The sequence below is a fragment of the Sesamum indicum genome, linkage group LG11, assembly GCF_000512975.1.
Source record: "Sesamum indicum cultivar Zhongzhi No. 13 linkage group LG11, S_indicum_v1.0, whole genome shotgun sequence".
Lineage (NCBI taxonomy): Eukaryota > Viridiplantae > Streptophyta > Magnoliopsida > Lamiales > Pedaliaceae > Sesamum > Sesamum indicum.
The window spans coordinates 6,277,595-6,304,860 of record NC_026155.1 but is presented as its reverse complement, the minus strand read 5'-3'; the positions used below and the strand labels follow the sequence as shown (position 1 = coordinate 6,304,860).

General features: G+C 33.2%; 3 protein-coding genes and 1 pseudogene across 3 annotated transcripts; all 4 read right to left on the bottom strand.

The window, feature by feature from the left end:
* Nucleotides 1-1,971, bottom strand: part of LOC110012926 — a 12,247-nt pseudogene extending 10,276 nt beyond the window's left edge.
* On the bottom strand, nt 10,653-13,412 carry LOC105173413 (benzoate carboxyl methyltransferase-like). The gene is made up of 4 exons (XM_011095137.2): nt 13,314-13,412; nt 12,749-13,159; nt 12,048-12,305; nt 10,653-11,242 (listed from the first exon to the last, which is right to left on the bottom strand). The coding sequence occupies exons 1-4, from the start codon at nt 13,386-13,388 to the stop codon at nt 10,871-10,873; spliced, it is 1,116 nt and encodes a 371-aa protein (XP_011093439.1). The 5' UTR covers nt 13,389-13,412; the 3' UTR covers nt 10,653-10,870.
* LOC105173412 (benzoate carboxyl methyltransferase-like) lies at nt 16,549-18,263 on the bottom strand. The gene is made up of 4 exons (XM_011095136.1): nt 18,189-18,263; nt 17,672-18,085; nt 16,994-17,239; nt 16,549-16,932 (listed from the first exon to the last, which is right to left on the bottom strand). The coding sequence occupies exons 1-4, from the start codon at nt 18,261-18,263 to the stop codon at nt 16,549-16,551; spliced, it is 1,119 nt and encodes a 372-aa protein (XP_011093438.1).
* LOC105173411 (malonyl-coenzyme:anthocyanin 5-O-glucoside-6'''-O-malonyltransferase-like) lies at nt 22,916-24,443 on the bottom strand. The gene has a single exon (XM_011095135.2). It carries the CDS (start codon nt 24,421-24,423, stop codon nt 23,062-23,064), a length of 1,362 nt encoding a protein of 453 aa, XP_011093437.1. The 5' UTR covers nt 24,424-24,443; the 3' UTR covers nt 22,916-23,061.

Sequence of the window (27,266 nt, the reverse complement as noted above, 5' to 3'; positions counted from 1 at the left end):
GGGGGGGGGGGGGGGCAGGGTTAGCCAGTGAGGGGGTGAGGGTGGGGTTTTTGCTTTTGTTTTTACATAAAAAAGTATATATTATTAAAAATATTATATATTTTATATAAAAATTAATTTTTATTCTATTTAATAAATATTTATATATATTATAATTATTAATAAACTTTAAATAAAATATTTATATATATTATAATTATTAATAAACTTTATATATAATAAATTATATAAAAATAATATTTAATTTTTTCAAAAAAAATCATGCCTAGTCGCAGAGGGGCGAATACATTACACACCTCACTCTAAGGGAGTAAATTGCTTCAATTTTAATAACACAAGGAGGTAATTTAATATATTTTTTTCACATAAATATTTTGCAAATTACCGATATCACAGGCGATAGCATGCATTTTTCCCATAATCTAATTAAATATCACCATTTTGCTGTCTTCAATTTTTTTGTCAGTTTTTATTTTTGCAATTATTTTATTAATTTGTGTTTTTCTTTCTTCATAATTTCTATTTCTCTTTTTCTCCTCACTCTCTTTTTCAATAATTTATCATAACTTTCTTCTACTTTCTAATATCTTTTTTATCTATTGGTTAACATATATATTTCTAAAACAATAAGAAATTTTTAAAAAAATTAATATTAAATGTACAAAAACATCTAAATAAACGTTTAATAATAAATTTTTTCAATTAAAATAATCCTTTCTTAAAAAAAAAAAGTTGATAGGGGTAATATGGAAAAATTAACTGTGACATCCATAGAATTCTACATGTAATTTAAAAAATAATTGGTAATTATTAAAAAATTAAATTTAACTATAAATAAATTATAGATTAAAATTAAAATATAATAAAACTTAAAAAAATAAATTAGAGTGTATTATAATATTTAAGAGTAAATTATATTAAATAAGAAATTAGTAAGAACGTAAATTATATTCTAAAAAAATAAAATAGAATAAAATAAATCAATATATAAAGACGGTGAAAGAAGAAAAACAGGTACGAAATTTTTTGTGTTTAATTTATATAAATTTATGTATTATATTATTTGATTAGTATTATTAAATGTAATTTATATTAACCGATATACTGTTTAATTGAAATTTTTTTATGAGTTTTTGACTATTAAATTAGTCTTGAATTAAATATCTCGTTTGACTTAAAAATGTTATAATTCGTTAATTATATCATTAAATTTGTTAGATTTAATCATTGCTATAGTTAGTTTACTCAATTCCATCGACCTATTAACCAAACACATAATTATATTCGGAAACTAAATTTAAGGAATATAAAAAATTTATTAACCAAACTTGTACATGACTTATGTGAAAATGCATGGAATATTCATTTATAGGGTTAATTAAAATCAAATTCTCTCTAAAATGCGAAATTATATTTTTCTTTAAAAAAATTAAAATCACACTTGCATCCCATCACTGGAAAAAAAATATAATATTAGTAATAAAAAATCAAGTAAAATTCTAAAAGTTTCACCAAAAATATATATTGTGTGATAACAATTTTAATTTTATCACTATATAATTATAAGTGACAAAAGAATTGTATATAAAGACGAACATTGTCATTATAGATAATTAGTGATACATTTATAGTGACAACTTCGCGATAACATAAATATAATGACTATAATCACTTATTGTCACTAAATTATCACTATAATTATGTATCACTAATTGTATATAGTAACAATTTAATGGATATATATTGAATACGACATAATCAATTAAATTAACCCACCACATTACCTGGACATCCACGAAAACGCCTACCGAGGTTCATACTCGTCCTTGATGTACGAACAAGTACCTTCCATCCATACGTGCATATATGAAGAATGTCGGAGTCGGAAGAGGAATCAGTCTGCCTATATTTTGATCTACTGCTCCAACGGCTGTGACTAGCACTACTATTGGCAAGGTTACCATTATCCATTGAACTATTGTTTCTGTAGCATAACTAGGAGAAGATTAGGCATCGTATTAATTTTTGCGTATGATAGATGATGTAGAAGTAAAATTACAACTATGATGCAGCAATTTTCATTTTTTATTCCAATGTTGATGTAACTAATCACAACATAGTAAAGTGTGAAACGTGTTAGATGTCAAATGAAATAAAGAGGGCCAATTAGGTATAAATAATACATATCTATGAAATTACGAATTCAAGAAAATTATCCGATGGAAGTGCAAAATGAAGGGTGTATATGCTTAGGGAGAATTATTATTTTAGTCCACTAATTATGTCTAATATTAATTTTAATATGATAACTACGCCCATATTTGTTTAGGTCTAATAGTTTTCAAAATTGCTTACTTTTAGTCCTCTGATAGATTTTTGGGCAATTTTTACTTCTATGCAATTTTTAAAGAGCAGTTTTAGTCCATATCCACGCCCATTGCCTTTTTTTCTTTTTTTTTGTTAATGCTAGTTTAGAATGGTATCAGAGCCTAAGTTTATTGAAAGGATATTTATTTATATTATATTTTTCACTAATGTAGGAGAATCTTTGAAAGAAAATAGAATCGAATGAAAGTTCGAGTTACGATGAAAATAGAGAATATTTTCAAATTCTGAAAATACAAAGAAGGGAATTTCTCAGGAAAATTCTTGACAATTGTTACAATGGTCCCAAAAGGATTGACCCAATTTTCTCACACCAGAAGAAAAACAAGTTTGGTTGAGGAATTTTCAAGTTCGACAGATATTAATAGAAAATGTGGTGAGATGTTTACACTCAACCGAAGTCCATGGTAGAATCCCAGCCAAGAGAAGTGGAACGGGTAAATTCCTGCATAGTTACAGTTCTAAAAATTATGATTAAAGGAACTGACTGGAGAGTACTCGAGCTGGATACCTCGAAGATCTCCCATGATCTAAGAGAAATACAAAAACCTGTTCAAAACTATAGACATAGGTTAATTCATATACCTATGAAAATAAAAACCTTGAGTTAGAAGGTGGACGAGATCCTTAAAATCCTTCCCTATTTACACAAAGACCTTACAGAATTGAAGTCAGAAATTGTAGATCCAAAAAGAAATCAAAGGGAGAGCCGTGAGACATCAAAAATCCAGACAAGAGCGAATCAAGGACGCCCTTGGAACAGTACCTCTTCTACATCAGGAGGGGAAGGCCATGGAGATTCCAAAGCCGAAGACTAGAGAAGATCTGATCATCGCATTCATAAGTAATGGAGGTGACGAGAGCAGATCTATCAGATTTACAAGAATTGACGGAATCCTTTCCCCAACTCGAGATTGTGGATTTAGTCAATATCCAAACTAATGAAATCACTCCAGTATTACAATCGCCGGAGGAAAGTACATGTTTCAATGATCCTCCACAAGATCTTCAAATGAGAGAGGTGCGGATTTCCAGACCAGTGCCACCCCAACGTTCGTAGGGACCGGGCTAAAAAAAAATCCAAGAAGAAATCCAAGAAGAGTGCCTGAAAATGCACCTTGGGCGAGAACCATGCTCCAGCCCTTGCATTCATACGATGCTATACTTAACCGGGATATTATTGATTTTTGGAATATCGTAAAATTGATAGATGAATGGATTGCAGTCGTACAGATAACAACAACTAACCTTAGAACTTGACAAGAAAAACTTCATAAAGCAAGTGGAGTTAAGTTTAGAAGGTTCTGTAAAGATCGGATGGGATAATACCCCAAAAGATACCAAAGCCAGCATTCTTGTCAGAGACTCAAAAGGCAAGATAGCAGGCCGGTTAGGAAGGCTTATCAAGATACACTTTATCGAAAATGGTTATTTTAAAGGAAGTAGAGCAGAAAAGGCTAGAGAATATGCACAAGCCCTCTTCATCCTTGAATTAAGAAGTATTTGCACAGTAGATGAATATATCTATTGGTTTCGCAACTATTTCTTCCAGAATGAAGTAGCAACAGAAGTAACAGCTCCAATGTTCTTTGTAAATGTTGATCCATTTCATACAAAGTACCTGAAAGATAGCTGGATTAAGTTGTAAGGATGATGTCTTTCCTTAAAGACAAACTAAAAGATTGGTGTTATCAAGTATCTATCTAGAAAAATATGAAAAGGCTGAGAGGTAAGATCAAACGAACTCCTCTTTATTGTGATAATAATGAATTTTCAACTATTATAGGAGAATCGAGCGAGCCAAGAAAGAGGAGGAAGCAAAATAGTGTCTCCTACCCAAGGAGTTCCAGAAGAATGTTTCCTCGACGAAGATCATGGTGGTTCAAGTTAAAAGTCAGATCATACAAATCTGCACAGAAAACAGGACCAACAAGGGCTTCATCTCAAGGATATAGACAAATAGATGCAAGATACACAGGAAGAACCCATACAAGGAGAACTTTCAGATGGGCCTATACTTGAGTCAATGAAAGTTTCAAAGATTGCAATTGCTGGACCTACGGAGTAAGAGGACATACCTCTCCCTACTGCCCGCAGAAACATGGTGAATTGAGAAAATTTGAAGCCACGAATGACATTCTAGACGCTGTGTACTATGGCGATTTGGTACCCATTTACCAATTTGAAGACCTTTCGTCAAACAAAAACGTCTATGAGGAGGAAATAGAGACTAATTCAGATGTATTTTCAATCGAGTAAGAATAATTATAACAAGAAAGATAGGCTTCAAACCTCTAAAAGCCTATCAGTTTTTTTTTTTCCAGAATAACGGTGTCAAAGAAACTATGACAAGAATCATGCGACAAGATTCCAACCTCAGCCTATACGACGGACCTTAACCAGATAGGATTGAACCAAAGAAAGCATCACATAATCTACAAAGTAAGTCAGGTGAGTTTGCTATACCTATGGAATTTACTGGTAATGTGATGGAAATACAACTTATTCCTAAAGAAATTCTTGAAGAATTGAGTAGGCTTAGAGAAGAAGTAATTGTTACTATGAAATGGATCCACATAGAACTATTGAATTAGTAATAAAAACAACTTTTAAGGAATGAATTAATTCATAAATATATATATCAATAATGGATAGAAGAATCATAACTTGAAAGATGGTTGTCTTGGGACGATGATAGGTAATCTGTATGCAGGAAAATTAATGTTTGATATTCATCCTAAAATTGCATACAACCTAGCAGATCAGGATTTCAGCAGAGTTTGGACCCTTCGTCAAGATTTTAAAAGAAAAGATGTAATGAAAGAAGGTAATCGACCATATTCTATAACTTATGGAATAACTTATGCACTTTCTTATACACACCATTCAGATTTGTTTCTTAAGAAAGAATACATTGAGATTCTTAGAATTTTCAATCAATTTGCTAAGGTTATGACACCAGATCCAATTAGTATACCTAGAATAGGTGATGTCGATATTTTTATAAAAGATCACCCAGTTTTAGATCGAACACTTAGCTTTAAAATTGAGTTTGGTAGCAGAATATCCTTTTTGGAAGATAGGATCATATGCTCCAAAGGGAAGGAGAAAGAGTTATTAAAAACTTTAAATCATCAAGAGATTAGGGTGAATAACGTAAAACTTAGACGCCCTGAAGGATGGAAAGAAATACAATTTATATTTGACATCACTAAGAAAGAAAACTTTTTTCTTTGTGATAACTTATATTATTTGCAACAACCTGTTATTGGTAGATATGAAAGCATGTTGGAGATAGTAGGCTATGAAATTCTAGCCGCAGGTATTGCAGGACGAGAAAATAGAAGTATGACTTTGGGGTTAAGTTTCCTCGAATATTATCAACCATGGGGAAGAAAAAGTAACAGAATGGAATTCAGTTTTGATGGTGTTACCATAAGAGTTGAATGACGAGTCCCTTTTCTATATATATATTTGTTGGTATGTTGTATGATCAATATAAGACATAGTATTTTGCAGCTTATATTGATTCAGGATTAGGGATTTGCACAGTAAAAGCTGGAGATTTTCCTAAAGAAGCAAGGGAAACCACCCGTTATTGCCAAAAGAATTTTTTCACTAAAAAAATCCTAATAATCAATAAGGGAATACGAGGATCCAAGATAATCGGAGGAGCATCTGGATCACCCTGGTTTAAGCTAAAACACCACCTATTTACTTTCATGATATAGGTGTCGATATCTTACTTGGTAACAATTTCATTCAAATATTTGCAAGATATATGCAGGATAATAAAAGGAATCTGTTAATCTAGACTACTAATTGTGGTAGTGAGGTACAAGTTTTGTGAAGAGAACATGCCTTTAACAGGACAATGCCTATAAATATTCGCAGCAAGCGTGGTGAATTCGATGCCATATTAACTCATCCAAAAATGCAGGATAAGAGAAAATTTGGTAAAAATTTTTTATTTTTAGGCAACAGGGACTCATTGATAACTATGGCTTATATAAGGAATCTGAGGAAGATGTTAGAACCTCAAGTAAATATTGCAAGAGATAAAATTGTTAGATATTAGCAAAGAGAGCAAGCTCTCCCTCGAGAATGTCAAGAGATTTATCCAGAGGAATTACATTGAAAACCCTATGGCATGGTGGGATAGGAACAAGATCAAAGCTACTCTGAAAGTTAAAGAAGAATATAAGTACGAGTAAATTCGATATAAGTCTATCTAGATGAACATGGATGACCGGAAGGATATGCAGGTAATTATCAAAGAGCATATCAATCTTGGACTTATCGAGCCTAGAGTCTCTACTTACAGTAGCCCTGGATTTCTAGTAAGAAACTATGGTGAGATAAAGATAGGTAAATCTAGGTTGGTCATTAACTATCAAGGTATTAATAATATATTAGAATTTGATGGTTATTACATTTCTAGTAGAGAGCACTTAATTGATTGCATTAAAGGTGTAAAAGTATTTTCTAAAATCGATTGCTAATCTGGTTTCATAAAATGGAGAGTGAATTAAATAAATTTACTGTATTCTCCACACTGTAGGGATAATATATCTGGAATGCGCTCCCAATGGGTTTAGCTGTTGCACCCCAAATATTTCAAAAAAAAAAAAAAGGATGATCTTTCTAAAGATTATTTTGAATTCATGTTTGTTTACATTGACGACATACTGATTGCATCTAAAAAAATGAAAGATCATATTAAATATCTTGAAATATTTTCTGACGCATGCCATAAAGAAGGTTAGTGCTTTCTGAGAAGAAAGCTACTATTGCTGTCAATAAAATTGAATTTTTAGGAATTTTTATTGACGAAGCAGGAATTGAGTTATAGGATCACATCGTGGAGAAAATTCACAATGTCTCGGACATACTAGAAAACAAGAAGCATTTGTAGAGCTTCTTTGGGAGTTGTTAATTTTACAGGTATCTTTATCAAGGATCTTGCAAAATACAAGAAGAATTTTCAACCACTTTTAAAGGAAATGGAAAGCTTAAAGTGGAGATGGGAAGAAATCCAAACGAAAAGGGTTCGTGAGTTGTAATAAGTTTGCAATAACCTGCCAAAGCTTGCTATGCTGTAAGACGAGGATGAAATAGTGGTCTAGACAGACGCCAATGACTATAGATGGGCAGCGATGCTCATGAAAAAGATAATTATAGGGGAAGAACCTTGTAGATATACAGGGGGATTATTCTCAGGACAACTAGCCAAAGTCTGGCACATTAACGAGAAGGAATTCTTTGCGGATTGGAAGGCTTTTAAGAAATGACCTTTATTTTTACCAGCTAAAGAATTCATTTTAAAAATTGATAATACTATGTTGAGGCTTTCCTAAAGAATAAATTAGAATTTTAAATAGAGAATGCTCGCATTATCAGATGCAAGTTGAATGCCAATATTACAAATATTGTCGTTATAAAATCTCATCACAATGTTCTTGCAGATTTCCTACCAAAAGATGGACGTATCTGAAGCAAATTCCATCATGCTGAGACTCAGGCACCTTCGGAAAAATCTCGAGTAGATTGACAAGAAGTTCGGACAGCTACAGTGGTGAATGTCCAAGTTGCTGGACAAATCCAACGAGCTGATCTAGATACTATCTAGATCGCTATAAGGAGTTCCTTGTTAGCATCCATCTCGCTATGAAACGATCCACGAGAACCAATTCGAAAGGCATCACCTATGGGGATACTCATAAGTTGAGGGAGCATGACCTTAAACATGTTTTTAGAGTGTAGGGCTCTAGACCTGTAGCTTCGGATTCAAGTACCGATTGCACAAGGTCATCGCCAAACTCTGGTGAAACGACATCAATGGGGTCGTAGGAAGTGGAAACTCCTGATGGTTCAAGTCAACCCAACACCTCTAGGGTAAAAGAGGGAGAGATTAGCATTAGACCAATGACAGACACCTCTAATGCTAATACTAATGAGTTGATATCTTCTTCTTCTTCTGCTTGGTAGGAATATCGAAGTATGTGGGAAAAATTAATTTCCCGCAAAGGACTAAATCCAAGAAAGACCATCATCGAAGCATCCAGAAAATATAATACTGTCTGGATGTTAGAGGGGTCCAAATTAGAGGAAGTGAGATAATGATATGATTTTGGAGCTCTAGCTTCAATCCATACTATGTCACCCAGTTTTCTGGAAATTTTAAAGCTGCCAGACTGAATTATTAGGGCGGTTTTCGACTCATGGCAAAATAAATCCCATTTAAAGAGAGGAGATATTCTGGACATAAAATCGTATCAGTAGCCCCAGAGACTGTAGATAGAGGGTCTCATCCAGTATTTCATTTTATGAAGTTGCAAAGGCTGGACATGGTAGCTTTAAACAAAATTAAAACTGCCTCAGGAGAAGCTTCCCTGGTATCAACTATTAGTGAAGATGATATCTCTACCAGAAGAGCTTGGAAATTATGGGTTTGTCTCACTGAGATGGATAAAGTCAAGTATCCATTCAAAATTTTCTCAAACAAAGTGAATGGATTGTTCCTGTTAAATTCCATGATGGGAAAGAGTACTGAGTTCGTAGAAAGCTTATTTGAGAAGAATAGAATGTTAATTTGGAAAAATAAGCTACCAGCATCGAAGCGACGAGGATGAAGACGTGCAACATGTTGTATGTTGGGCAATGGCATAATCATATATGCTCTTGCTGTGAGAAACAAGAGAAGTCCCTATTCACAACAAAATTTCACAAAAAGAGTAAAAATTGAAGAATATAAAAAATCAAGAGTAAGACTGTCGGCAGAAAACAACAAAGACCAACAATCAGCGAAGTAGGAAAGCCAGCTAGCAATCACATGGCCGATAGGCCATTATGACCAACAGCTGGAAATGACGCAGTGATGGCGAAAGCAGTGACGTCATCTGAAAGAGACAAGAGGATTATGAATGCAGTAACATCATCAAAAACAAGTTTGGAGTTCGAGTTTGAAGTCCACGGACGCTTATAAATAAGGAAGCTATGAAGCAGATGGGGATCATCAGAAAAACTTCTCCAACTCTTCGAAACATAATAATTCGAGTCTTTCAAATCTTTGTAGTTTTAAGCTTTCAGTTTATGGGGTTCCCCCAAAAAGTCAAGTCTTCTTTCATATGAGAGACTAAATAGTTGTCTTCTCCAATGGAGGAAATAATATTTATGTAATATTTCATATATTTTTTCAATAAAAGTAAGGTTTATATTCAATTTGTTATTCTAAATTGTATTAAGCCCTATATGAAGTGTCTTCTATGCTTTAAGGTATGAAAAGAAATAGGACTGTGTCACTTGTTGCTGAAGGAGCCAAGTGCCTGCAAACCATCTTTAATGCGATAGTGTGGTTGGATGAAGTCCAACTTGGAATACTCGGGAAAAAGACGGTAAAAAAAAGGTACAAATTTATGAGAGATCGGAAGCATTTTAGAGCATTAAAATGGATTATTACGCTTTATTATCGAAAGGGACAAAATAGTCATAAAATTCATTGAAGGACCGAATCTAAACAGAATGGAAAGATATAGGACTAAAACTAATATTGTCAAAGTTAAAGGACCAAAATAATTTTGTGACATAAATAGAGGACTACCCAATTCTTTTACCCTATGCCTGGGGAACTCAGATGTTCAAGAATAAGAAAACTAAAAAATCAAAATAATAGGTGAGAATGAAAAAAAAATTGTCAAACCAAGTAAATAAAATCGCAAAACTGATAAACATTACTGCAATGAGAATTTTAACTTCAAAAAAGCCACCGACCCTCTGTCTTGAAGTACACTGTTCCCAGCGAACTACGAACATCCCTTATTCCAAAGCCCTTTTACACGACATTGAAAGATACACAGCAGATGCACTGCTTGAAGAAATGTTTGAAGAGAGATAAGAATTTCTTTATAGGGAAGAAGACGGGTAAGATAGGAAAATGTTAAATCTTCACAGCCAATAAGGACTTGATGTTTTGTCCTTTTTTGAGGGGCAATAAAGTAAAAATACCTGATTATCAGTCATGTTATACATATTTGTAAATGGAATAATTGTGTATCAGGAATATTAGTAATTCAATATTTTACTAGAATATCAGGAGCTTTTGATCAATGAGGTCCTGGACCCGATGTTTCAAATTGTAGCAGTTGTCCGTGTCATGACCAACTCCGCCGGAATGAAGTATTCCTCGCTCTATTAATACCATATCTTATCTAAATTAGATCCTATACGAGTTTATCTTTAATCAACCTAGTAAACATGGACTAAGTATATATATGAGATCAAAAAGTTCAATTGATTCAATTGTCTCGTGTACATAGATGTTGTAAATCTAACTGATAAAAATTCTTTTGCCAAGGCAAATTTCCCATACTCCAATTATTGTCCACAAGAATATGGGACACCATTATTTTCTTCAGATCATTAATACAATATCTATATAGCCCAAAATTCAAATCATTTTCTGGCAACCTAATAAGTCATGTTACTTTCATTTCCTAGATAAGGAAATGAGTATAGTGTAGTATGATGAATATTTGTGTTCAGACAAATGCTCTCCCATTTTCTCTGCATATCTTCCAAATAGGTCATCAACAATGGAGCTTCCGAAATGGGCAGCCACCATTGGTTCCATGAAAGCTCTAACACAATTTGCCGCTAATTTCGCACTCCTATGTTTATCGAAAATTATATTATTTTCATAGTTGAGTATGTTGTCTTGGGCATCCCAACGGACAGGAAAAACGTGCATCTTGTCCAAGTTGAAGGATCCTTCATTTTGTATCACTGTCTTCACTTCTTCTTCATAGGGCATGTAGATAGGCACATTGAAAGAGTACAGATCGTCCATCTTCACTTGTCCCTGAGATAAAGTTAACCAATATATTAGGTTAGCAATCATTATAACGAATGGCTCAATAGTTAAAAAACATTAGAAAAATCAATGTCGAGCTAATTAGTAATTAATTTTTTTTGTTAATACTTTAGCAATGAGAATTTACTTACTAATGAATTTAATAATTAATTATTTAAAATATATATCAAATGATGCATAATAACAACTAAAATTTTATTTGCTAATTAGCTCGATGTTGATTTTAGCATCAAATATTTTGTAGCTATATATTGAGCAATTTTCTTATAGTGGATCTTTTTTGAAGTTAGTACGTAGAACTATTATATAGTTATATACATATATATAGAGTAAATTACAACAAGTTCTCTTGAAATTTGACATAATTATGAATATCCCTCATTATTTAAAATTTATCAATACTTCCTAATGTTTGTTAAAATCATGTAATCCTTGGATGTAGGCTTAGAATTACCTATTTTTTCGTTACAGTAATTTTTTTTCTTTTTGCTGGAAAAGATAAAAAAAAATCAGGCAAAATGGATGAAAGATTAAAAATGTAAAAAAAAAAAAATCAAATTATCCATAAAATTTTAAAATAATTTTAATAATAAATAAAATTATAAGTTGTAGCCCACAAGAATATATTGATCAGTTCAGTACAAAAAGTGAGTAGTTGTCAAACGATCGTCAAAATTAGGAGGAATATTAACAATCTTTCAAACAATAGGGGATACTATAATTATGTCGAATTAAATCTCATGCAAGCAAGTTGTAAATTTTTCTATATGTATATATATGTATGTATTTATACCTCAGCCACCATATCCAGAAGTACTTGTGAAAGCAAAGTGTAATGGGCGGAATGATCTTTGCAAGAGGGATCTTCAACACTTCTGCCGATAAATGTCAAAACCATACGTCCACCAGCTATCATTTCTTCACTCCTCAACCTCAAAAACGTGGAGAAGTCTCTTTGGTATTGCTTCGCATAAGCTTCAAATACCTCTGGAGGACTTGTTCTTGCCATGTATATATTCTCTTTATTGTTACGCTCCAGTCCTTCAGGAATCTATAATTTTCAATCCATATATGTTAATTTAGATATATGGTGCATGGTGAAATTATAATATTCTTAAAACGTCTTGCAATAAAAGAAAAAATTGTAAATATGATCTCATAATTGTAGTAACGGGTGATAATTTTAATTATAGTGAAAACTGATTTGACAATTAAGCACGACAATTTTAAAAAATTGTCATGTCAAGGACAAAAGTTTTAGAAGATTGCATTATGACTTTAGGATTTAGGACACATGTAAGGATCACATCCCAAATCCCAATGACATTTTTCAATTTTTCCGCACACTTTGTTCTTAATGTGTCAATTTTTTTAAAAATATTTTGGAGCTTAATTGACAAATAATTATTCCAACAAGATTAAAATTATCACCCTCCTACAATTACGGATTGAAATTACAAATTTCCTATAATAAGATGATTAAGATCTTAATACCTGAGAAAGCCAGTGAAGACTGTAGGATGAATAAGCAAAGTGAAGGCTGTTGCTGGGAAACAGCCTGTCGTAAAAAGATCCAGGCAAGCCATACAAAAAACACCGTCCCTTCTTATTCTTACCAATCGCCTGACCACGAATCAACTTGAAGAGGTTGTTAAAGTCATTGTCTGGAAGATCATTCAAAAGCACCTCAAATACAGGTGAGTTGTCCGATCCAGTAAAATTTTTCTTACTGCACAACTGTTCAACTGTATCCAGGATGTGGGAGATGACAAAAACAGAGTTGGGCCCTGATGAACAGCCCAAATCTACCATCCTCCAGCATTTTGGGAAGCAGCTTTCAGCAGCAGCAAACATATCTCTGAGGGTGTCATCTAAAACAGGCAATGTTCTTAATATCACACCTTTCTGCAATAAGACAGCAAATCAGTTGAATGGCTACAGAATATATATATATATATATATATATATAGAGAGAGAGAGAGAGAGAGAGGGGGGGGGGGGGGGGGGGGGGGGGAGAGAGGGAGAGAGAGAGAGAGAGGGAGAGAGAGAGAGAGAGAACTTGAAGGGCAGAATTGTTGGCGTAGCTGGATTCGTCATCTCCAGCATTCATATGCCCCACGTTCTTCACCACCATTTCTCAATGTTTACTGAATTATGCGATATGCTTAGCAGACACAGCACTGCGTTATATATATATATATATATGTCTTCGTTCGGCAACGGTGTACATTACGCAGAAGCTTCCGAAATACTTTAAGTCTTATTTCAAATAACAAACATTAAAGGATGATCATGTCTGAACTGCAGAATGACTAGTGATGATGGTGGAGTTCACCTAATAAACTGACAACTTGTTTATTTAAATAACTTAAAGCATCAGCTTGGACAGCTACCCCAAATCTCGAAACTTGTAAATGACTTATGTGAAAATGCATGGAATATTCATTTATAGGGTAAACTAAACTCAAATTCTCTCTAAAATAAATTAGATTTTTTTTAAAAAAAAATTAAAATCACACTTGCATCCCATCACCACAAAAAAAAAATATAATATTAGTGATTAAAAATCAAGTAAAATTCTAAAATTATCACAAAAAATGTAAATTGTGTGATGACAATTTTAATTTTGTCACTATATAATTATAAGTGACAAGAATTGTATATAAAGACGGGTATTGTCACTATAGATAATTAGTGACAACTTAGCAACGACATAATATAATGACAATACTTACTTATTGTCACTAAATTGTTACTATGATTATGTATCACTAATTGTGATAATTTAATGGACAATATTTTATCACTAATTCATACTAAATATAACTTTTACAATACAATCTGTTATAGTAAGATCTGTGGACATATTCATTGAATATGGCATAATCAATTAAATTAACCCACCACATTACCTGGATAGCCACGGAAATGCCTACCAGGGATCGCACTCGTCCATGATCTATGAACAAGTACCTCCCGTTCATACATGCGTATACGAAGAATGTCGGAGTCGGAAGAGGAAAACGGTTGCCTATAATTTGATCTACTGCTCCAATGGCTGTGACTAGCACTACTATTGCCAAGACACCAGCACTACTATTGCCAAGATCACCGTCATCGATTGAACTATTATTTCTGTTGCATAACTAGGAGAAGATTAGACGTCGTATTAATTTTTGCATAAAAAGACAGATTTATATGGAAGTAGACAGTCCAAAAGAATTAATAGTAAGCCCATTATATAGGGGATGAATACTAGTGAAAAAGTGGTGGTATAGAGGTTTGTGGTCAAGTATTTCGAACAAAAATTTCCAAGATGATTGGAATTAGCTCTAAATCGCCCAGAAAGCTAGCAGATATCGATCGTTTAATCAATTCTCCTAGCTTATATTGCAATAAGTAACTGTTCGAAGGACAACTAAGACTTGGGATGACATTGTCGGATAGGATCAGAATGTATATTCGTAGGACAGTTAACTATTGTTGCAGCTAAAGTAGAAGTACTCTGGTGTATCCTCATAGCCAATGATAGATGATGTACAAGTAAAATTACAACTATGATGCAGCAGATTCCATTTTCTAGTCCAATGTTAATGTAACTAATCACAACATAGTAAAGTGTGGAACGTATCAGATATCGAAATGAAATAAAGAGGGCTAATTAGTTATAAATAGGATTAAAGGTAATTTTAGTCCCCTGACTTCAAGCAATTATCATTTTAGTCTCATAATTTACTAGGGTTTCATTTTAGTCCTCTATAACTTAAAAAAGTTCAATTTTGGTACACATTTGGTTGGAAATTTGCCTCAATCACTGGAAAAAGTCACATGACCTTTACACGACTTTTTAAATTGGGGGTTTCGTTTTTTATTGGCATAAAAAGCTCACGTGGCGACGACGTGAAAATAAAAATGTGTACCAAAATTGAGTTTTTTTAAGTTATAGAGGACGAAAATGGAACCCTAGTAAGTTACGGGACTAAAATGAGAATTGTTAGAAGTTAGGGGATTCTAATTGCCTTTAATCCGTTAGGCCATGTGACTTTTTAAATCAATAAAAATGAAACCCCCAATTTAAAAAGTCATATGAAGGCCATGTGACTTTTTCCGATGACTGAGGCAAAATTTACTACCAAATGTGTACCAAAATTGAGCTTTTTTGAGTTATAGAGGACTAAAATAGAACCCTAGTAAGTTACGGGACTAAAATGAGAATAACTAGAAGTTAAGGGACTAAAATTACCTTTAATCCGTTATATGTGACTTTTTAAACTTATAAAAACGAAACCCCCAATTTAAAAAGTCACGTGAAGGCCATATGACTTTTTCAATGACTGAGGCAAATTTACGACCAAATATGTACCAAAATTGAGTTTTTTTAAGTTATAGAAGACTAAAATGGAACCCTAGTAAGTTACGAAACTAAAATGAAAATTTCCTGAAGTAAGGAAACTAAAATTATCTTTAATCCTTATAAATAATACATATCTACGAGATTACGAATTCCAAAAAAACCAATTCCAAAAAATTATCCAATGGAAGTGCAAATGAAGGGTGTATATGCCTGGGGAATTCAGATGTTCAAGAATAAGAAAACCAAATAATTAAAATAATGGGTGAGAATGAATACACATTACTGCAATGAGAATTTTAACTTCAAAAACGCCAATGGCCCTCAGTCTTGAAGTACACTGTTGCCAGCGAACTACGACGTCCCTTATTCAAAAGCCCTTTTACACGGCATTGAAAGATCCACAGCCGATGCACTGCTTGAAGAAATTTTTGAAGGGAGATAAGAATTTCTTTATAGGAAAGAAGGCGGGTGAGGTAGGAAAATGTTAAATCTTCATAGCCCATAAGGACTTGAGGTTTTGTCCTTTTTGAGGGGCAATAAAGCAAAAATACCTGATTATCAGTCATGTTATACATATTTGTAAATGGAATAATTGTGTATCAGGAATATTAGTAATTCAATATTTTACTGGAATCCCTGGCTCTATTAATACCATATCTTATCTAAATTAGATCCTATACGAGTTTATCTTTAATCAACCTAGTAAACATGGATTAAGTATATATATGAGATCAAACAGTTCAATTGATTCAATTGTCTCGTGTACATAGATGTTGTAAATCTAACTGATAAAAATTCTTTTGCCAAGGCAAATTTCCCATACTCCAATTATTGTCCACAAGAATATGGGACACCATTATTTTCTTCAGATCATTAATACAATATCTATATAGCCCAAAATTCAAATCATTTTCTGGCAACCTAATAAGTCACGTTACTTTCATTTCCTAGATAAGGAAATGAGTATTGTGTAATATGATGAATATTTGTGTTCGGACAAATGCTCTCCCATTTTCTCTGCATATCTTCCAAACAGTTCATCAACAATGGAGCTCTCAAAATGAGCAGTCAGCATTGGTTCCATTAAAGCTCTACCACAATTTGCCACCAATTTCCCACTCCTTTGTTTATCGAAAACAATATTATTTTCATAGTTGAGTATGTTGTCTTGGGCATCCCAACGGACAGGGAAAACGTGCATCTTGTCCAAATTGAAGGATCCTTCATTTTGTATCAATGTCTTCACTTCTTCTTCACAGGACATGTAGATAGGTACATTGAGTGAGTACAAATCGTCCATCTTCACAAGTCCCTGAGATAAAAAGTTAAGTTAACCAATATATCGAGTAAATTATATATATATATGTACATAGCTCAATCACCATATCAAGAAGTGTTTGTGAAAGCAAAGTGAATTGGGCGAAATGATCTTTGCAAGAGAGATCTTCAACACTTCTGCCGATAAATGTCAAAACCATACGTCCACCAATTATCATTTCTTCACCTCTCAACCTCAAAAATGTGGAGAAGTCTCTTTCGTATTGCTTCGCATATGCTTTAAATACCTCTGGAGGACTTGTTCTTGCCATGTATATATTCTCTTTATTGTTACGTTCCAGTCCTTCAGGAGTCTATAATTTTAAACCCATATATGTTAATTTAGATATATTGGTGCATGCCCGATAGGGTGAAATTATAATGTTCCTAAAACGTCTTACAATATGAGAAAATTTGTAAATTTAGTCTCATAATTATAGTAACGGATGATAATTTTAATTCTAGTGGAATTTAAGTTGACAATTAAGCATGACAACAAGGACAAAAGTCTTAGAAGATTGCATTATGATTTAGGATTTGGGGCACATGTAAGGATCACATCCCAAATCCCAATGACAGTTTTCAATTTTTCCTCAGACTTTGTTCTTCCTGTGTCCATTTTTTTTAAATATTATGGAGCTTAATTGAGAAATAATTATTCCAACAAGATTAAATTTGTCACTCTCCTATAAGTACGGATTGAAGTTGCAGTTTTTCTTAAAATAAAATGATTAAGATCTTAATACCTGAGAAAGCCAGTGAAGACTGTAGGATGAATAAGCAAAGTGAAGGTTGTTTTCAGAAAACAGCCTGTCGTAGAAAGATCCAGGCAAGCCATACAAAAAACACCGTCTTTTCTTGTTCTTACCAATCGCCTCACCCCTAATCAACTTGAAGAGGTTGTTGAAGTCATTGTCAGGAAGATCATTCAAAAACACCTCAAAATCAGGTAAGTGATGATGATCAGTACTGTTATTTCTCTTACTGCACAAGTCTTCAATTGCATTCAGGATATAGGAGATGATGAAAAGAGTGTTGGGCCCTGATGAACAGCCCAAATCCACCAACTTCAAGCACTTAGCATGGAAGCCATTTTCAGCAGAAAACATTGCTTCCAATGTCTCATCTACCAAAGGCAATGCTTCTGACATCACTGCTTTCTGCAATAAATCAAATATCCCACATAAAAATATATATATATATATACACACACACACACAACTAAGCCATGCATGTATCAAGAACGAGAGAGAGAGAGAGAACTTGAAGGCCAGAATTGTTGGCATAGCTAGTTGCGCCATCTCCTGGATTCATGTTCATGACGTTCTTCACCACCATTTCTGAAGCTTCTTACTTTCTTCAAGAACAAATATAAATATATATATATATATATATATATATATATTTGCTTATTGTACAGAAAATCTCAAGATTGGGTGTTATATATATACCGAAATCTGGTCCACACCCATTACCCGACCCGGCTACTTGTATTTAAATATGTAATTTTGCCCTAACCCTAATTTCTCCAACATTTTTTCCCTTCTCTCTCATTTGACTCTTCTGTCTCCTCATGTTCTTCCTTCTTCCCTCTTATCGGATTCTTGCTTCGTCATCTCCCTCGCTCACCAATTTAAATGCCGTCCTATTTATTAAAGGCTGCAAGGTTTTCTGGCAAAGAGGAAGAATAAACAAAATAGAAATTGTCTTCCCCCTTTCTTTGTGAACTAAGTTCTTTGTGAAATTTTCTGAAGAAAGATTCCAGTGTTTCTGAGTAATCTTTGTGGTTCTAAGTGAGAAGCGTAAGTGGTTTTAGTGGGTCTTTGTGGTCTAGCCTTGGTGGTTGTGGGTTTTAGCAACCGTGAGGGGTTGCCGGCCAGTGGAGGTGTTTGGGCCTCCTACTTGCCAGATTTGGCTCTTAAGCCAAATCCTACTGTGATCTACTGCTTTCATATTTTGTATAATCATATCTTTTCATGTATTCTTTATTTATTCACTAATTTATAATTATATTTGTTTAAGGATTTTCGAACCCATCATCATCTCTGTAATAGTTTAATAGGATTTATTTTGGGTTCACTACCGGTAGTTAACACCAACAGTGGTATTAGAGCCTTCGGGTTCTGTCTCCAACGCTGGTACGATCTTTATTTCTTTTATTATTATTATTGCTGCAAAATATTTTCTGTGCTAAGGAAAAAATAGCTTAGTAAAACTCTCTGGAAAATCTGATATTTTTTGGGCAATGTGGATATTTCTACTGTGTGTTATCTGGTGATATTTTTTTTGAAAATTTTTCTGCAATATATTTTTTTCTGAAAATTATGTACTACGATATATATTGAATTCTGCTTTGTGTGAAAATTTCTTTGTGCTATAAATCGCTCAGTGAAAAATAACTTAGTGTTAGATATCTGATATTTTTGAGCTCTGTAATTTTTTGCTATGTGCAATAATATCCTGATAGTGCTTAGTGCATAAATCTACTGCTTATCTGCTCTACTGCTTTGAGCATTGATTTTTTTTTTTTTGGGATCTGTTTTGAATTGCTTTGTGGTGCTTGAAATCCTTCTGCTCAAGTGCTTTTTGATATTTATAATTAGATTTGCTAAGTGTTTATTCTATTACTACTTTGAGATTATTCCTAAAACCTAGACCAAACCCCTTGCTAAATCCTTCACCTGGTCGAGCCCCAGAGGCTGACGGGTACCAGGATTAAGGTTTTAGCCAAGATTCTCTTAAACTATTGATAAGTTGTTATTAGTATACTCTGTTAGTTTCTGTTATAAATTTGTTGATTATTTTGTGTTCTATGATTAATATTTTTTTGATAATATTTTGTTAGTTTCTGATTATTTTTTTATATGGCAATAAAAAATGAAAGGTATCTTGATTCAATAGAAAATTTTTAAAGCAATTGATGGTAGATATCTTCAAAATGTTTCTAAAGAAAAAAGATTAGAAAATGATTAGTATGCTTATTCCTCTATAATCTTAAATCTTTCTGATACAATATTAAGAAAAGTAGGAAAATAAAATTTTGCAAAAAATTTTTGGAATAAACTTGAAGAACTTCATACTGAAATCTTTTTACTCAGTAAGTTGTTTTTACTTGAGAAATTTCTTAGATACAAACTTGATTTGTCTAAGCCCATCTCCATGTCTCAACCCACACCCATTACCTGATCCAACCACTTCTACTTACATATTTAATTTTGCCCTAACCCTAATTTCTCGAATTTTTGTTCCCTTCTCTCTCATTTCGCTCTTCTGTCTCCTCGTCTTCTTCCCTCTTCCCTCTTTCCTCTTCTCAGGTTCTTGCTCCGTCGTCTCCCTCTCTCACCAACTTAAAAATGTCCTTCTATTTATTTAAGGCTGTTAGTTTTTCTGGCAGAGAGGAAGAATAGATCGAACAGAAATTGTCTTTATCCTTTTTTTATGAATTAAGTTCTTTGTGAGATTTTCTAAGTGGAAGTATCTCAGTGTTTTTGAGTGCTTCTTTATAGTTATAAGTGAGAAACCTAAGTGGTTTTAGTAGATCTTTGTGGTCTCGCCTTGGTGGCTGTGGGTTTTAGCAATCGTGAGGGGTTGCCGACCAGTGGTAGTGTTTGGGCCTCCTCCTTGTCGGATCTGGCTCCTAAGCCAAATCCTATCTGAGATCTACTGCTTTCATTTTGTATAATCATATATGTTCATTTACTCTTTATTCATTATTTATTCGTTAATTTATAATCATATTTGTATAAGGGTTTTAAACCCATCATTTGGTTAACACCCAACAAAATCCTATTCTTAAGTTATGAAGATTTCTCATAGGATGTATGTAATATCCCAATATCATTTATGTTTGTAAAATCTAATTGATTTCGAATAGGACTTGTTCTTGCCATGTATATATATATATATATATATATATATATATATATATTCTCTTTATTGTGACGATCTAGTCCTTCAGGAATCTAAAATTTTGAAATCATGTCTGTTAATTTAGAACGTGATTGATTGAAATTATAATTTTCTTAAAACGTCTTGCAATAAGAGAAAAATTTGTATTTTTAATCCGATAACTATATTAACGGATGATAATTTTATTCCTACTAAAATTTAATTTGACAAGCAAGTCTGACAATTTTAAAAAATTGCCACATCACGGAAAAAAGTAGCAGAAAATTGCAATATGACTATAGAATTTAGGGCGCATGTAAAGATCACATATCAATTCCCAAGCAAATTTTTAATTTTTTGTGGGAAAAATGCAAACAACCCACTGTAGTATTACAAATGACCAAATTACTTGTGAAAAAAATAGTAATTTTATGTCCCTATATTTATTAAAAGGGTAAATAGCAATTTACTCTAGTGTCATATTGAAAATGAGCATATTACCCTCTATGAAAAAAATATATCAATTTATTCCTCTGCACTTTTTAAAATGAAGCAAGTTACCTCCTTATACAGGGAGGTAAATTGCTTCATTTAAAAAAAACATAGGAAGGTAAATTTTTATATTTCAAAAAGTACAAAAAAAGAAAAATCACTATTTATTTTTTCTTAAGAGGATAATTTGCTCATTACGATATCAAGGAGGATTGCTTGCATTTTTTCCTTTATTAAAATGTTTACTGAATTATGCATATTCTTAGCAGAGTTCAGCACTGCATTATTATATATATATAAGTCTTCGTTCGGAGACGGTCTACATTATGCAGAAGCTTTCGAAATACTTTAAGTCTTATTTCAAATAATAAATAAGCATGAAAGCATGCATGCATGATCATGTGTGAACTGCAGAATGACTAGTGACGATGGTGGAGTTCAATTAATAAACTGACAACTTATATATTGAATTAACTTAAAGCATCAGCTACACAGCTATGTACCCCAAACCTCGAAAATTGTCAATGACTTATGTGAAAATGAATGGAAACTCAGATCTCTTTAAAATACGAAATTTGATTTTTTTTTAAAAAAAATTAAAATTATACTTACATCTCGTCAGCGAAAAAAAAAAAAATAATATTAGTGACAAAAAATCAAGTACAAAATCTAAAGTTGTCACAGAAAATATATATTGAGTGACAATCATTTTAATTTTATCATTATATATAATTATTAGTGATAAATATTGTATATAAAGACTGATGTTGTCACTATAAATAATTAGTTATACATCTATAGTGATACCATAAATATAGCAATAATAACTAATTATTGTCACTAAGTATTATCACTATACATGTGTCATTAATTGTATATTCTGACAATTTAATGATAAATATTTTGTTACTAATTCTTACTAATTACAATTTTTACAAAATAATCATTATTATTAAAACTTTAAAGTTTATTATTGTGATTAAGTAATAATTTGTCACCAATTATATATATTTAGCGACAGTATTAAAATTATCACTAAATTTTTTTGTCGCGATTTTTTTTTTTTTTTTGTAGTTCCTCCTAAATTTACAGGTTACACATAACCCTCTTTCACTAAAATTTTCATAAAAAATATTGACGTTAACAAAAATATTCATAAAATTTTAATTTTATCTTTTATTCAATATTTAACTATACCATTTGTTTTACTTATAAGGATGTTAATGTAATATATATATAAAGTGAAAAGAGTATAATTGTAATAACTGTTGGTGTCAAATTAAAGTCATTTGATAAAAATATTATAGGGGAATGTTAAAATTTGAGATAAAATTGAAAATTGATGTAAACTTTTGTTAACATTAGCATTTTTCATCTAAAACTTAATGTTCATACGAACAATGAATTATAATTTTATTTTTTTTTAAACAATAATTTTTTATGAACTAAGAGAATAAATCTTTTCATCAACCTCATCTGATTTTTTTATAATTTTTTAATTTTTTTAAGAAAAATAAAAAATACAACAACAAAGTTCACAATTTCAGACTCTATCAAAGAATTATATAATTTTATTAAATATTAAAGAGATATTTATAATTTTTTTCAAACAACAATTTAGCCTTCCATTAATTCAAGTGATAATTACACTCCCCTCTCCTGAGGGTGGTGTAATTACACGTCTAAGTCTAATTTACCAAACCTCATCAAAGCTGAGTAGATGACGATAATTATCCAGAACAAGTAACATACACTATCAAAACCTTAGCCCCTCTTCGAAGATAGCTGCAAAAGCGTCCATTCTTGCCTTTGGCAAAGATATGCCAACCTCCAATCCTCCCTCTGAATCCCTTGACTTGCACAAAGACATGGAATGCTTCTCTCCATCAATGGACACCGTTTCCAGCTTTCTTGCCCTTCCCCATCCAAAATCCGCACTGCACAAGTCGAATTTCGGGGATCCAGACACCCCAAATGCTCTTATGGCTGTCATTTCCTTAGTCTCTGACAGCCAATTCTCAGCACCTTTCAACACTTGGTCCTTGTTGTTCAACCTATTCTTGATTTGGTCAGCAATAGCCTCTGCAGCAATCACAAACCCTTCTCCCCCCACAAGCTGTTTATGCTCGATTTTCGCCAACCCGTAAGCCAAGCAGTTGCCGAAGTAACTGGCGGGAACTGGCGGATCAATCCGTGCCCGTATATCCGCCGCGAAAATGAAGACTTGCAGCACATCATCATCATCCACTTGCTCCTCGGATTTGACAAAACAAGTCCAAACATAAGACGCTGTGACGACGAAAGAAGAGACTTGAAGTAGACCGGGTTTCTTCGCCAAGACCAAATCCTTGAGCTTTTCTATATCTGCCTGACGGAGAATATATGTCGCCCGGACCCGGTTGGTGGGTAATGGAAAAGACGATGATTTCAAAGGAACGTCTCTTATTACTTTCCAGAAGATGGTATCAATTCCAAGCGGGTCGTTAATGACAGATCTGTCTAGAATTGGCAAAGATTCAGCGTGTTTGGTCAGAAACTCCTCCTCATCCCCCCCGAGTTTGCTGATTGAAGCCCATGCTTTAATAAAGCCTACAACCGAACTTGCATCGCCAAGACAGTGAAGATTGGCGAACCGAACACATATACCACGACCCGGAAACAAAGTCACTTTCAGGGCCACAACAGGGACCCTTTGGTACTCGGATTCATCTGTTACAGGATCTATCTCGGGCACAAACTCATAGAACTGATCAGCATCTCGCGCATGGTTTCCAGTAAGATGGTCGAAATCACTAGCAGACTCGGCGACTGTCAGTGAAACTGCCGACTCCCCGGCCACGTATTGGATTTCAGGCTTTTTCTCCGAGTTGAGAGGGAAGATCAAATCGCCCGCTAGGGGGAGGTAGTGCCTGAGAGTGAGGGATAGAGATTCTTTGAGTTTTGGAGCCACGGTCTCCAAGAAATAAGGCTTAGAACAAGGGTAGTCATAAAAGAGAAGGCGACGGATTGGATGGAAATGCAGCCAAGGGAGGTCGAAGAATGTAAGAGGCAGCGATAGGTCAGCGGCGGCGCCTGGTGGAGCTGGAACTCGGCATGTTTCGAGTATGGTGGTAGCCATGGCGTTTTTCAATGTATTTTAAGTGCACGAAGTTGTGGTTTTTATGCAATGGTGTGTGTCTGGAGGAAGGTGCATAGAAATTGGAGTATGGTAGCTGGAGATACAGCCGATTTGGTAAAGATTTTAAAATCAGGATCATGATTTTGGAGATGCTGCGATTGATAAACTTAAGTGATCTTCTCAAATTTAATAGCATTATGATTATTATATAGGTCCAGTTGTTGGCGTAGCTGGTTTCATCATCTCCAGCAGCATTCATATGTCCCACGTTCTTCACCACCATTGCTTAAAGTATAATTAATTTCCAACCAAGGGAGATTTCCTGCCTTATATTATGTTTAATGCTTAGCAGTTAGCAGCACTGCGTTATGTATATAATAATAACTCTTTACAATTAGTTATATTGTATGTGACATGCATGGGATGTTTATTTATAATACAAACGTAGGTTTGTTTTAATAAGAGCATTATTATTATTATTATACAGGTCCACTTGTATAATGGAGAATTTCATATGCCAAGTAAGTCTAATTCTAAAACTTCTTTAGGGAAGTATATTTTCACATTTTCAAATGCAGTCTTACAACTAATTGTTCTTTTTTTTTTTTCATAAGTGACCTTCCCCAGAGTTCTTCTTGCATATGTCCTCTGTGAGTTTGATTTTTAAGGTGCAAAATATTAAAATATAAAACAAAATCAAATAAAATACCAACAAGTATGAAACATGATGTATCAATACAATGTATATTCTATGGGATAATTTCGATTTTTGTACCCAAAGTATATCCCCTTTTTTCTTTAATTTTAGTACCTCAGGTTTTCAAGTCATCAGACTTGGTACCCAAAATTTTTAATTTTTATCCGTCTGAGTATCCTCTTTTAGGTTGACTATTGAAACAAATAGTCAACCCAATTTTGGAGGAAAAATTAGGTGGAGGCTTGTCTATATAAGGGCATATTTGGCTATCATTTTATTTAACATATATTTTGATTCATCTTGATTTTAACTTTATAATTGAGAATAATAATTTTAAAAAATACATAAAAAATTCAATTTCTAAAAAAAAAAAAAACACTAATTCAAATCGTTAGGAAAAATACCGATTCAAACATTTTTCCCAAATTCAAACATTATGAAAATAATCACATGCTAAACCCAGAGCAACATAGAGATAACTGCCTAGTAATAATTCAAGAAAATTAACAGAGTCTTATGTTTAATCACCACACGCATTGTTCACGAAAAATAAACAAAAAAGAAATCGAATAAGCCACTCAAAGAGCGTCAATATACGTTTATATATTGTTGGTTGTGAGTCAAATAAAATTTCATACATATACTTTGATATATTATAGCGTTGTTTGTGCACAAAACTAGGAATACACACTTCAAAAAAAAAATAAAATGCAGCACAATTAGGGACGACCTGTCTTTCTTCTTATGAATGGTCGTCACAAGTAATAAGCGCTTTTGAAATTGCTTCGAAAATTAGGGACGGCCTATCTTTCTTCTTATGTTAACCGTTCCAAAACAAATATCTAAAATATGTCCAAATGTTTAAATATTGATGACTGTTACAAAGGCCGTTAATAATTTTCCGCCATTACAAACTTCATATAGTTTTTGGGACGGCCATATCCTCTTGTAATGATCAAAGAAAAAACTAAAGCCGTTTCAAGAACCGAATAAACAACCATTATAAAATCTATAACGAAAGGACGTTACAAAGGTCGTGCCTATATGAATGGCTATTTTTTTCAAGTGTGTTACAAAAGCCATTCCAACTGTAGAACCGTATAATGGCTATATTTTTTAAACAGCTACATTTCAACGGCTGTGTTTTCGCTCCAAAGGCTGCTCCAGAAGCCGATATACCTTAGCTTATATATATGTGTGTGTTGCATGTTGTTTTTATTTCATTTTTATTTTTACTAGAATTGATTATTAACCACACACATTCTCAATGTCTCTTTGATTTTTGTGCATATACACTTTTAGGTTGGCTACTATTGATCCTTTAAGTTGGTTGATCAGGTAACAACTTTAACCCTTTTATAAATTAAATTATAGTTTAATTATTTTACTTTTTTAATTTTTTTCTTCTTATATGTTATGTATTATTAGTGTAAAATAATATCTATAAATTTATAGGACGAAATATAATTTTATATATATATGTGAATATGTAGTAATTATCATCTTACGACAACTGAGGAGATGGATGTATGATAAAAACCCTATAGGGAGGGCAAGTCTTACGCTGGAATTTGAGTATGGTGTTAAGACTTTCATAAAATGAAACAAGTGTCAGCGTGGACATATGGATGGAGACATAATTAGGTGCTCGTGTTACAAGTGCAAAAACAAAAAGTTCAAAACACCAAACGATGTCAGTTATTACTTATGTATGCGAGGGTTTATGCCAGGATATTATAATTGTCGCATGGCGAGGAGAGGATGCAGAAGTACTTTGATGCTATAACTGGCCTTCTAGTGTAGGAAGAGCAAACCCCAACTACTCAGGAGGAGGGTTATTCCCACTTGGGCAATGAACAACAATTGGATTGAACAGAGAGGATTATATTTATGCAGTCGGTCGGGTTATTTTTCTTCTTACCACAAGAGTTTGTCTGATGATGGTACAAGGTCTGCCCTACTAGACCATTTTTACGATATAGTGCACGCTGCTGACCAGCCGTTATAGAGCGATTGTACCCAATCTCAGTTAATTTTGATTGGTGGTACCATGACTATTAAGGCTGAGGGCAATATTTCTGAGTGAACATATGATCAGGAATCTCAGTAAGATAATAATATATTACCCCACGATCATACCCTATCA

Bases quoted from the DNA above. Each gene is read 5' to 3' on its own strand.
- LOC105173413 (XM_011095137.2), bottom strand. From the start codon at position 13,388: ATGGTGGTGAAGAACGTGGGGCATATGAATGCTGGAGATGACGAATCC. The intron at 13,160-13,313 runs GTTCTCTCTCTC...GTCTTATTGCAG, and splicing joins CCAACAATTCTGCCCTTCAA to AAAGGTGTGATATTAAGAAC. The intron at 12,306-12,748 runs GTATTAAGATCT...TGAAAATTATAG, and splicing joins GTCTTCACTGGCTTTCTCAG to ATTCCTGAAGGACTGGAGCG.
- LOC105173412 (XM_011095136.1), bottom strand. From the start codon at position 18,263: ATGGTGGTGAAGAACGTCATGAACATGAATCCAGGAGATGGCGCAACT. The intron at 18,086-18,188 runs GTTCTCTCTCTC...GATTTATTGCAG, and splicing joins CCAACAATTCTGGCCTTCAA to AAAGCAGTGATGTCAGAAGC. The intron at 16,933-16,993 runs ATGGTGATTGAG...GGTTAACTTAAC, and splicing joins TTTCACAAACACTTCTTGAT to TTTTTATCTCAGGGACTTGT.
- LOC105173411 (XM_011095135.2), bottom strand. From the start codon at position 24,423: ATGGCTACCACCATACTCGAAACATGCCGAGTTCCAGCTCCACCAGGC.